This window comes from Topomyia yanbarensis, chromosome 2 (genome assembly GCF_030247195.1).
Source record: "Topomyia yanbarensis strain Yona2022 chromosome 2, ASM3024719v1, whole genome shotgun sequence".
In the NCBI taxonomy this organism is placed as follows: domain Eukaryota; kingdom Metazoa; phylum Arthropoda; class Insecta; order Diptera; family Culicidae; genus Topomyia; species Topomyia yanbarensis.
In genome coordinates, this window is record NC_080671.1 from 234,631,062 (window position 1) to 234,643,739 (window position 12,678).

General features: G+C 40.0%; 1 protein-coding gene across 9 annotated transcripts in view; it reads left to right on the forward strand.

The window, feature by feature from the left end:
* Nucleotides 1-12,678, forward strand: part of LOC131678338 (putative uncharacterized protein DDB_G0282133) — a 2,723,618-nt gene that overhangs the window by 2,142,970 nt on the left and 567,970 nt on the right. For 8 of the 9 annotated variants that reach the window (XR_009303629.1, XM_058958408.1, XM_058958411.1 and 5 more), the window contains 3 exons: nt 8,675-8,816; nt 8,875-9,044; nt 9,111-9,205. Coding sequence is in view for 8 of the 9 variants with exons in the window: in XM_058958408.1 (XP_058814391.1) it covers nt 8,675-8,816; nt 8,875-9,044; nt 9,111-9,205 (407 nt within the window). In the remaining variant the exon portion in view is untranslated. Of the gene's footprint in view, nt 1-8,674; nt 8,817-8,874; nt 9,045-9,110; nt 9,233-12,678 lie in introns of all 9 variants that reach the window. The other variant, XM_058958412.1, reaches the window with a different exon arrangement.

The window sequence follows — 12,678 nt, forward strand, 5'->3', positions numbered from 1 at the left end:
AATATCGATAAAGAAGTAAAAAAAACGAAACACTTCACCAGTTGGTTCCTGACGAGCTGGTAGGTGAATTGATCCTTAGTTTCTTTTATCCGTCACCCGCGTGTCCTTCACACAGTAGAGAGCTGGTATAGCTCGTCTAAACAAAGCCGTCTTTCAGGTAAGAAAACTGTTTAGAAACGCACTACACTGCACTACCTGACACAATTTAACGTTTATAATGTTTATAATGTTTATACTCCAGCCCTTGCTGGACCTTCACCGATATCGCCTAACTCAAGGTAATGTTACAACAACAAACTCGACTGTATCGAAAGAGCGTTCGGTTACCTTATATATAATTATGTTATATTGGGCGGATCTTATCAAATTGTTTATTACTTCTATTATTCCTTTTATATTGTCTTCCATCTTACGAGTGCACTCTATGGTTATATCAAAGATAAACTCCAGCCTTAATTAAAGTTGTCGATTTGCACGCATTAATATGTTTGGGTATCTAGATAATGTAACTATTATGAGAATTGATGATATTAGTCATTTCAATGAATTATTACACAACATAGTTACAAACCTTTTAAAAACCGTACGATTATTATTTAGTTGCTGTCCGATGCACACATTTCTCAAAGAACGAAAGATAGTATTTTTCTAAATTATAGGAAATATGCCTGTTCGGATTAGCAAATAACTAACTACGCGATTGAACGGATTTAATTAGCTCGTTCGATTTTGGAGACAAAACTAGAAAGATGCTTTTGGTCTGATGATGTATATTCGACTGAAGAGAGAGATCGGTTCTGGCTGTCCTATACCCTTATATATATATATATATATATATATATATATATATATATATATATATATATATATATATATATATATATATATATATATATATATATATATATATATATATATATATATATATATATATATATATATATATATATATATATATATATATATATATATATATATATATATATATATATATATATATATATATATATATATATATATATATATATATATATATATATATATATATATATATATATATATATATATATATATATATATATATATATATATATATATATATATATATATATATATATATATATATATATATACAGCAACTAAATAATAATCGTACGGTTTTTAAAAGGTTTGTAACTATGTTGTGTAATAATTCATTGAAATGACTAATATCATCAATTCTCATAATAGTTACATTATCTAGATACCCAAACATATTAATGCGTGCAAATCGACAACTTTAATTAAGGCTGGAGTTTATCTTTGATATAACCATAGAGTGCACTCGTAAGATGGAAGACAATATAAAAGGAATAATAGAAGTAATAAACAATTTGATAAGATCCGCCCAATATAACATAATTATATATAAGGTAACCGAACGCTCTTTCGATACAGTCGAGTTTGTTGTTGTAACATTACCTTGAGTTAGGCGATATCGGTGAAGGTCCAGCAAGGGCTGGAGTATAAACATTATAAACATTATAAACGTTAAATTGTGTCAGGTAGTGCAGTGTAGTGCGTTTCTAAACAGTTTTCTTACCTGAAAGACGGCTTTGTTTAGACGAGCTATACCAGCTCTCTACTGTGTGAAGGACACGCGGGTGACGGATAAAAGAAACTAAGGATCAATTCACCTACCAGCTCGTCAGGAACCAACTGGTGAAGTGTTTCGTTTTTTTTTACTTCTTTATCGATATTTTTTATCGTTTTTGATTTTTTTAAATAAGTTAAATAGTGCGGTCGAGCTTGTTGCGGGAGCAAACAGAAGGATCACCCTCCGAAGACGAATCTTATGGGACGTGTATCTGATTCGGAGACAGATGATGTTATAGTCGATCTACTTCCCCCACTGTCCCCCAATATCTCACAGCCCTCCGAGTCTAGGTTTACCAGGATGGATCCCCTGGTCCTTGGGTGGTATACTTTCGACCCAAAAATAAATCGTTAAACAGCATGCCTGTTGCACGGGAGCTGACAAAACGTTACTCGGCCGTAATCGCGATTAAAAAAGTTCAGTCAGATAAACTGCGCGTAGTCGTTACTGACTTGAAAGAGGCCAATGGTATCGTTAGCAATAGTCTTTTTACACTGGAGTATCGCGTCCACATTCCTTCTTGTGAAGTGCAGATCGACGGTGTGGTAAGTGATGCGGGTCTAACTGTCGATGATCTGATGAATGATTGGGTTGGCCGCATTAAGGACCCTAACCTTCAATCAGTTAAGATTTTGGAGTGCAAGCAATTGCACTCAAAGTCCATCGAAGATGGGAATTACTATCCATCAGACTCGTTTCGCGAAACCTTCGCTGGATCTGCACTTCCGAGCTACGTTGAAGTAGGAGGAGATCGTCTACTTGTGCGTCTGTTTGTACCACGGGTCATGAATTGTTCCAATTGCAAGCAGCTATGTCACACGGCCACCTACTGTAGCAACAAGCAACGGTGCGGTAAATGTGGGGAACGCCATGCGGATGATACTTGCAGTAGGTCCGCTGAGAATTGTGTTTACTGTGGGGAGAATCCGCTTGAAGATCGCTCCAGACGCTCTTACGCAGAAATGCTTAAAAGAGCTGTTCCACTTATCTCCGAAAACCCATTCGTTCTCTTGCCAACTGACGATAACGCCTCTAACGACCCTTGCGAGGGGCATTCTTTGGCTCTGCTTGGAAACTCTGAACTTCCTCGTAAGGGTCCTAGGTTGTCCCAAACAAGGGTACAAAATAAAAATAATTCATCAGCTGGAAGTGCTGCCACAAATCCGAAGATAAAACCTCCTGGTTTTGGGAAATTGAGATACAATCAGGAGTTCCCAGCACTCCCCGGGGCACCAAAAATGCTCCCGTTTTACAGTCAGAAATTCAACCTAAAACGAGATTCCTTAAATTCTCTGCCATTGTGGACTGAATATTCACAGCTTTCGACATTTTCGATCCTCTGAAAAGCTTGCTGGTTGCTATTCTACCAACAGTAAGAATATTTTTAAAACAGTTGACTGAACAATGGCCCCTCCTTGCAGCGATCGTATCCTTCGATGGCTAACTTATTAAATGGAATCACGGATCTGATCCCTGTTTTGCAGTGGAACTGCAGAAGTATTATCCCCAAAATTGATTCATTAAAACGCTTGCTAGATTACAATAATTGTGATGCCTTTTCCCTATGTGAAACATGGCTTACTTCTAATATAAACCTCAACTTCCACGATTTTAACATTATCCGCTTAGATCGTGAAGACTCATATGGAAGGGTACTTTTAGGGACCAAAAAGTGCTACTCCTTCAATCGAATCAATCTCCCTTCCTAGCGTCGAAGTTGTCGCTTGTCAAACAACAATAAAAGGCAAAGATCTTTGCATTGCTGCTATTTACATTCCTCCAAGGGCCATGATGGGATATCGAAGGCTCTCTAACGTAATTGAACACCTTCCCTCGCCCCGCCTGCTTCCTGGAGACTTTAACTCTCACGGTACAGAGTGGGGATGTCTGTACGACGATAATCGATAATCCTCGATAATTCAAGACCTTTGTGACAACTTCAATATGACAATTCTGAACACAAGGGAAATGACACGGATTCCTAAACCACCAGCGCAAGCAAGTGCACTGGACATATCCCTATGCTCGACATCACTACGGTTATATTGCAAGTGGAAGGTAATTTCTGATCCCCACGGTAGTGACCACCTGCCGATTGTAATTCCAATCACTACTCGTTCAAGACCTTCGGAACCAATCAATGTTTCCTATGACCTCACACGAAACATTGATTGGAAGAGCTACGCTGCTGAGATATCCAAAACTATCGATTGAACAGAGGTACTTCCCCGGAGGAAGAGTATAAGTTTTTGTCCAACTCGATTCTCGATATCGCGATTCAAACTCAGATGAAAAGAGTACCCGACGGGAACACCCAAATACGTTCTCCAAACCCGTGGTGGGGAGTGCTCAGACGTGTACGCGGAGAAGGCTGCCGCGTATAAAGCCTTCTAAAACGACGGTTTAGTCGCTAGCTATCGACTGTACGCGATATTAGAAAAGCGAATGAAAAATTTAATAAAAGCCAAGAAACGCAGTTACTGGCGCCGGTTTGTTGACGGGTTAACAAGAGAAACATCGATGGGCACGATATTCGATATTCGATTTCGCCGAGAAGATTTGTCCGGATTCCGCCCCAGCACAGAAAATCTACCATGCCGCGTCGCCTTACAACACCTTTTTCGATGGTTGAGTTCTCACTTGCTCTCTTATCATGTAACAATAAAGTTCCAGGGCCAGATAGAATCAAATTCAACTTGTTGAAGAATCTACCAGACTCTGCCAAGAGACGCTTGTTGTATTTATTTAATAAGTTTCTTGAGGGTAACATTATCCCACATGATTGGAGACAAGTGAGTGTCATCGCCATCCAAAAACCAGGAAAACCAGCCTCCGACCACAACTCGTATCGACCGATTACAATACTATCCTGTATCCGGAAGTTATTCGAGAATATGATCTTGTTTCTCCTCGACAATTGGGCCGAAGCAAATGGCTTACTGTCAGATACACAATTTGGTTTCCGCAAAGGCAAAGAGACGAACGATTGCCTTGCGTTGCTCTTAACAGAAATTCAAATGGCATATGCTAACAAAGAGCAGATGGCATCAGTATTCTTGGATATTACGGGGGCTTTCGATTCAGTTTCTATCAACATTCTTTATGAGAAGTTGCACCAGCATGGTCTTTCACCAGTTTTAAATAACTTTTTGCTAAACCTGTTGTCTGAAAAACAAATGCATTTCTCGCATGGTGATTTATCGACATCACGATTTAGCTACATGGGCCTTCCCCAGGGCTCATGTCTAAGCCCTCTTCACTACAATTTTTACGTGAATGTCTTGTCAATTCCTGCACGCTAAGGCAACTTGCAGATGACGGTGTGGTCTCTATTACAGGTCATAAGGCCGTCGACTTGCAAGAACCACTGCAAAATACCTTGGACAATTTGTCTGCTTGGGCTCTCCAGCTGGGTATCTATTTCTCTACGGAGAAAACTGAGCTAGTCGTATTTTCTAGGAAGCGTGAACCAGCGAAACTACAGCTTCAGTTAAGTGCCAACAAAGGATCGACTTTCTTCGTACAATAACCGGAACATGGTAGTGTGTCCACCCAGGAGACATAATCAGGCTGTACCAAACAGCGATATTATCAGTAATGGAGTACGGATGTTTCTGCTTTCGCTCCGTTGCGAGCATACATTTCATCAAACTAGAGAGATCCAGTATCGCTGTTTGCGTATTGCCTTGGGTTGCATGCACTAGACCCATACGATCAGTTTAGAAGTGCTGACGGGCGTCCTTCCACTAAAAATTTTTTTGGGACCTCTCGTATCGATTGCTCATTCGATGCGATATTTTGAACCCATTGGTGATTGCAAATTTCGAAAGGCTTGTGGAGCTTAATTCTCAGACCCGATTCATGTCCTTGTACTTCGATTACATGCCACAGAACATCAATTCAACTTCGTATAACGTTAACCGTGCTCATCTCTTAGATACTTCTGCTCCAATTGTATTTTTCGACACATCCATGAAGGAAGAGATTTGTGGAATCCTGGAAGACATTCGCCCACAAGTGGTCCCAAATATTTTCTATAATAAATACCATCAAGTCGACTGCGGCAAAATGTTCTACACTGACGGATCAATTCTCGACGGGTCCACAGGCTTCGGTATCTTCAACGAAAATCTTGCTGCCTCATTCAAACTCAATGATCCTGCTTCAATTTACGTCGCAGAATTAGCTTCCATTCAGTATACTCTCGGGATCATTGACACCCTGCCCTCAGACTATTACTTAATCGTTTCGGACAATCACAATTCCATTGAGGCCATCCGTGCGGCGAAGCCTGGAAAGCACTCACCGTATTTCCTGAGGAAAATGCAGGAATATCTGAGTTCTTTATCTGAAAAATCTTACCAGATTACCTTAGTTTGGTTCCCGTCGCATTGTTCTATTGCGGGCAATGAGAAGGCGGACTCTTTAGCCAAGGTGGGCGCATTAGAAGGCAACACTTACGAAAGACCAATTTGCTTCAAGGAATTTTTCAGTATCTCTCGTCAGAGGACGCTCGAAAGTTGACAAACTTCATGGAGCAATGGACATCTGGGACGGTGGCTACATTCTATTATCCCGAAGGTATCAACGAATGCTTGGTTTGAGGGCTTGGATGTGAACCGGGACTTTATTCGTACAATATCACGGCTCATGTCCAACCATTACCTTTCGCTTGATGCGCATCTCTGTCGTACATGCTGACAGTAATCATTGTGTTTGTGAGAACGGCTATCACGGCATCGAGCATGTTATTTGGCTGTGAGCAGAGTACCGTGTTGCCAGGTCCCAACTAATAGATTCCCTTCAGACCCGAGGTAGATCACCCTATGTGCCAGTCCGGGACGTCCTGGCAAGCCGTGACCACCCCTACATTTTTCTTATCTACACCCGTTTGAAAACTATTGATGTCCAAATTTGATATATTTTCCCCTCTCATTCACAGTAGAACCTCGTCAACCTCTCCCTGTATCTACAATAAGGCATTGCTTCACGAGTCTACGATGCATACCATGACACACGTGACGTGACAAGAACATCATGACAGCATCGGCGTGCCTATAATCATCCGAAATATCGACCTTCCCCTCGCCCCTGCGATTACAGGATGGAAACCACCACAATAAAGTGTGCATATCCCCCACAATCACCATCCAGCCAACGAGAATGTCAGTTTTACAAAATTTTAACATAAGAGGGGAGCAAGCCGCCCTCAAATACAGCATTCTCTTCCCCTACTAACACGTGCGATGTACCTTAAAAATGAATTATTGGGCTTGTTAAGCTACCGCATTTGGGCCTAAATAAACTTAGTTATATTAAAAACCAACTTTAACTACACACCATTTCACCATGGTATGTATATTTGCAGGTCAATCAAAACCATTTTCATTTTTGGGCTGGTTTTTAGGGAAGTCCGCCACTGTGCGTTGTATTTTTCATTTACGACTAAGTTTGAGAAAATCGGTTCGGCCATCTCCGAGTAACCGATGTGCATTTTTTTGATCACATACTTACATACATAAACACATACGCACGCACACAGACATTATGTGTATATGAAACACGAACCTCCGGGCCAGGATTAAGTTGACCATGTTCAGAGTGATTGCATAACCTTTTTATAGGAGAAAGGCAAAAAGTAAATAGCCATAACTCTGAAAATAATTCGAATTTCGAAAAACTGTTCAAATTGTATTTATTATTTACTGTTGTGAACCCATAAAAAATACAGAAAAAGCTCGACCGACGAAAACTTTTTTGCACAATATTTTAAATTGATAAAGGCAAACCGTGTCTTTTTTATCGAACGAACCTTACTATCCCATAAGAGTGGGAACCACGACATTGTACCAGTACCAGTACTTCGAAACAAGTGTCCGCACAAATACAACTAGCAGAATTGATTAATATGCTGAAAAAGACTTCCCTTAACTGTTATGTGTCCAACAAAAAAACACCCTTAACAGGCCAACGTGGGTACCCGGGTACCCACAAATTGAAATGCTCATAACTATGGCTTCCTTTAACCGATTTGGGTACTTTTAGATTTTTTGGATTCAGGAACTCGTCCACTTTTTAATTTGTACACTCGAACCGGATAAATGGATCTAGTGCTTGGTAATCCGGATTTTCCGGGGTAATGTTCCAGTACTAGGGTATGATTTGTAAATTTTAATAATGTCCTAGCAATATGAGTATCAAAACTCTTCAAATTGTATCGGAAGCCTGTTAATTATTGTTACCCTATGGTGATTAAAAAAATGGAATTGGAATGGAATGACCACTCACGGCCCCACGGGAACCTGCTCTGGAATGTCCGTTCCGGGGTCAAATCACCAAATGATTCCAAAACCACGAGATACAGCCTACTGATACAATTCCAAGAATTTTGATACCCATATTGCAAGTATTCCATTAGAGTTAACAAATAGTATCCCAGCACTAGAACCTGCTTCTGGAAATCCGGATTCCCGGGAACCAAATGAAGTAACCCGATTCCTTTTTACCAAGCCCAAAAGCGGATGAGTTCCTGAATCCAAAACACCCAAAACCATCAAAATCCGTTGGAAATTACCTTAGTTATTGGCATTTCAGTTTTGTGGGTACCCGGGTACCCACGTCGGCCTGTTATGTAGTAAAAAAATCAGGAGCTCCTGATTCCCCCCCCCCCTCCTTACTATATCAACAATACTATTATCCCAAAAGCTTGACTTAGTGAAGTTCTAAGATGTCACAAAGTTTCAATTTCCAGCTATAGATAAAACATAGGAATTCCATTAATTGAAACCTAAAAAGGTACCCGGGTACCGCGTCGGATACATAACGGTTAATCCATGTTTAATTGGTAGTACAGAAAAAGCAAAACTTCGAATGGAATTTTTATTGGCGATTGGCGATGCTGCTCCATCGTAGACAAACATTGTCTTTTACATTTCCTCTCATCACCCCTTATGATTCTACTTGGTTTATGAACTGATAAACTGTAATCGACTTTCAATAATATAAGCAATATAGGTATAATCTATTTTACAATCTCAGGTTTCCACCTCAATCCCTGACCGATATGTGGTTGACAATGCTTTCCATGATATCTGGCGCAACATGTTACGCTTTATTCTTGGGACATGCAACAAACTTAATTCAAAGTTTAGATTCCAGTAGACGTCAGTATAGGGAAAAGGTTGATTAATATCGTTGCCATGTAATCTACGAAGCTATATGATTCATGTATTTTATAGGTGAAGCAAGTCGAAGAATATATGGCATACAGAAAACTACCTAGAGATATGAGACAAAGGATCACCGAGTACTTTGAACATCGATATCAAGGAAAGTTCTTCGACGAAGAATGTATTTTAGGAGAACTTAGCGAGAAACTAAGAGAAGATGTGATAAACTACAACTGTAGGTATGTGACCTGAGAGTATTACAGATGCTAATAAAAAATGATGTTTATCTGGTTGTTTTTTTACAGGTCTTTGGTTGCTTCAGTGCCTTTTTTTGCCAACGCTGATTCTAATTTTGTATCAGATGTAGTAACTAAATTAAGATATGAGGTGTTTCAACCTGGTAAGACAAAATTACATTAATGCATAGGTAATAAACATTAGTTTTTGAGCTAATGCGTTTTAAACAATAATGTTCATATTGTACTTCCTTGCGGGAATTCTGACTGCTTACTACACTGAAAAGAAAACGCTGTCCATCACGTTTCTTTTCAGTTTAGTAACTTTAGTCAGTCAGAAAATTTTCTTTAAGAGGTTATATACAAAGTTGTGGGAAAAGGTCAGCTAAGTTCGTGATCTTTTAAAAGTTATATGAAAATTTTATTTGAAAAAGCGAAGTAGCACTATCGAAGATAGAAAATAAACAAGCTTAATTTAAAAAAGATGGGTGGGTAATGTCAGAGACATAACCGGAGTGAAGTAGAATACACTTTAGACCGGTAAATTCTGCTCTGGAATAAGCAATTTCTATGCGATTTTGTCGTCTTTTGCGCATTCATAGTTTATTTGGAGTATTTTTGGAATTATCAAGTTGACAATTTGCAACATTCTTTGAAAATATTGTTAAACTTTTATGAATGAAGGCACGAAAACGAGCGTTTGACCGTCATCCAGCATCAGAGAAGTAGCAGATCAGCATTTTTCGCTACATGGCCTGTACCAAACAAACCGCTCGTAAGTCCACCGGAGGAAAGGCTCCCCGCAAGCAGTTGCCAACGAAGGCCGTGTAAAAGTGCCCCAGTCACGGTTGGTGTTAAGAAGCTTCATCGCTACCGAACAGAAACTGTCGCCCTGCGACAAATTCACAGCTATCAGAAATCGAGCGGGCCTAGATTTTGACCCAAAATAAACCACAAACCAACAAGTTCTTTTCAGGACCAGCCAATTATAAAGTAAGATATAAATGAAATTTTTCATTGCCTTACAACCTCCCTCTCCCTTTCCACCCGGCTTGAATTACTATCAATCTTGATGATGCTGTGCGGCGGGGGCACTAGTTTTTATTATAGTGGAAAATTTAGGTTCGCGCTTTTCCCAAAAGTTTTTTAGCTGTGCTGTTTTCAAGGAAGTTGTAGTTGAATTCAAAATAAAATAGTTTATTTCTATTGTCAGAGATGGACCTTCCAACGAAAACTAGTCTGGCTCGCTTGGAATCGAATTGTACGGACCAACCACTGCTTTCACAAAATCTGTTATTTTCAGTAATTGTACATTCTACACGACTAGTCACAACTATTTTCAATCAGCGCAAAAATCGAAGGTTTTCATTCAGTACAACAGCAGATTTTCACTTTTAGAAAAAACAGGCAACATTCTGGCCGAAAATTTTGAAACGGAGCACCTATATCGAAACGTTAGAAAACGTTCGATTTTTGTAAATTGAATCATTACACTAACCTGTCTACAAATCACACAAATAGCTTTTTTATTTTGTGCCATTCTACTTGAAAGCCACGATATTGTTCACAAGTGGCTCACTTAGCACCCAACGCTCTTGGCAAGCCACTTTCTGATGTGTGTAATAACAAAACTTCAATTCGATTCTTTGTTGATAAATTGATGGCCCTGAAAAGGGCCTTTTGTTTGGGCAGTGTTCGGAATTTACTTGGAGCTGGTGTATATGGTAACAGTTTTGGTGCCATCTGAGACGGCGTGCTTGGCTAACTCTTCTGATAGCAGCAAACGGACGGCGGTTTGAATTTCGCGGGAGATGCTTCAAACGAACTGCTGCATGCTGATGCTGCAAACGAACTGATCGTGAACAACAGCATGCTGAGTTTTTATACCTGACTACAATGTAAGCTCGTCCTTTTTTGTGTTGTCCTCAATATGTGTTCTTAGTAGCTCCACCCCTTCGTTGGTCGACCACATATTTTTGTTAAAGAACAAAATTGAAATTGTGTTTCCAATACGGAAGTTTTCGAACACTCAGGGTAAAAAGAGTAATGTAATACGGCACCTTGGTAAAATGTTTGAGAATTGAAATCTTTGCGCCTAGTAAACACGAAACTGTAAACAAACACACAAATGATAACTTTTTATTATGTGTCATTCTTCGTGAAAACGACGATATTGTTCACAAGTAGCTCACTTGCCATCGAACGCTCTTGGCAAGCCACTTTCGGATGCTTGTAATAACAAAATTTCAATTCGATTCTTTGTTGATAAATTGATGGCCCTGAAAAGGGCATTTTGTTTGGGCAGTGTTCGGAATTTACTTGGAGCTGGTGTATTTGATAACAGCTTTGGTGCCATCTGAGACGGCTTGGCCAACTCTTCTGACAGCAGCAAACGGACGGCGGCCTGAATTTCGCGGGAGGTTATTGTCAAGCGCTTGTTGTAATGAGTCGGGCGGGGGACCTCGTTTGCAATGCGTTCGAAAATGTCTAATAAATCTGCTTATGATGCTCGACGAGACTCTGGTATCTGGATGGATCTCTTTCAGCACTTTGTAGATGTAGATGTACAGTTTCAGGTACGATGCTGCAAACGAACTGAGCGTGAGCAACAGCATGTTGAGTTTTTATACCTGATTCCAGCACAACGTAAGCTCGTCCTTTTTTGTGATGTCCTCAATATGTATTCTTCGCAGCTCCTCCCCTTCGTTGGTCGATACACAAGAAAATTGTGTTGAACGCGTCGGAGTGCCGTTTACTTAGTAGCTGTAATGCTGCTGCTAAAGTGTTTAAATTGGAAGGAAATGCTGCCCGTGACAACAAAAAGACGAATTACCCCACATCTTCACTAGCTGGTGATTCGTAACAACGAAAAGTTGAACAAACTGCTCTCCGGAGTGACAATTGCTCAGGGCGGTGTGTTGCCAAATATCCAAGCCGAACTGCTTCCCAAGAACAAAATTGCTCTCCAGGGAGAAACAGTCCGTGAAACAGAAAATGCAAACTTAATCTTTGAAATGATTTTGGTGGCCCTGAAAAGGGCCTTTTTTATAATGATACAAGTGAGTTCTACCTTTTCAACATCCAAATCCATACAAAGTGCGTCCCTGCCGCTTCAGAGTATAGACGACATTCATTGAGGTTTTGCGCTTGGCGTGTTCAGTGTAGGTCACGGCATCTCGGATGACATTTTCCTGCACACCATCAGCATTCGTAGATTAAATCGGAAATGCATTTTACACCACCACGACGAGCCAGACGCCTAATTTGTGATTCCCTGGATTTTATCACGAAGAACCTTGCGATGACGCTTGGTAGGGAACGCAAACAAGACACCGCTCATTGTACCGTCCGGACGAGCATGTTACTCGTGTGGTAAGCGAGCACCCACTGATACAAAACAAGCTCGCGTGACCTGTATATATAACATTCCCGTATGTAATGAAACGCTTACATGCTCCTTTTTGACGGCTCTGCGTGAGATGTGCTTGCAAATTGCGCATTTTCATCGCTGTTTTCGAAGGATTTTCTAAAAATCCTTGTTTTGGTTTATTTATAGTAGTCGCACTAATTCCGAAATTTTATACGAAATACGTGCACGAATTTCCGATCAGATAGTGCAAAAATATTGCGATTTCAA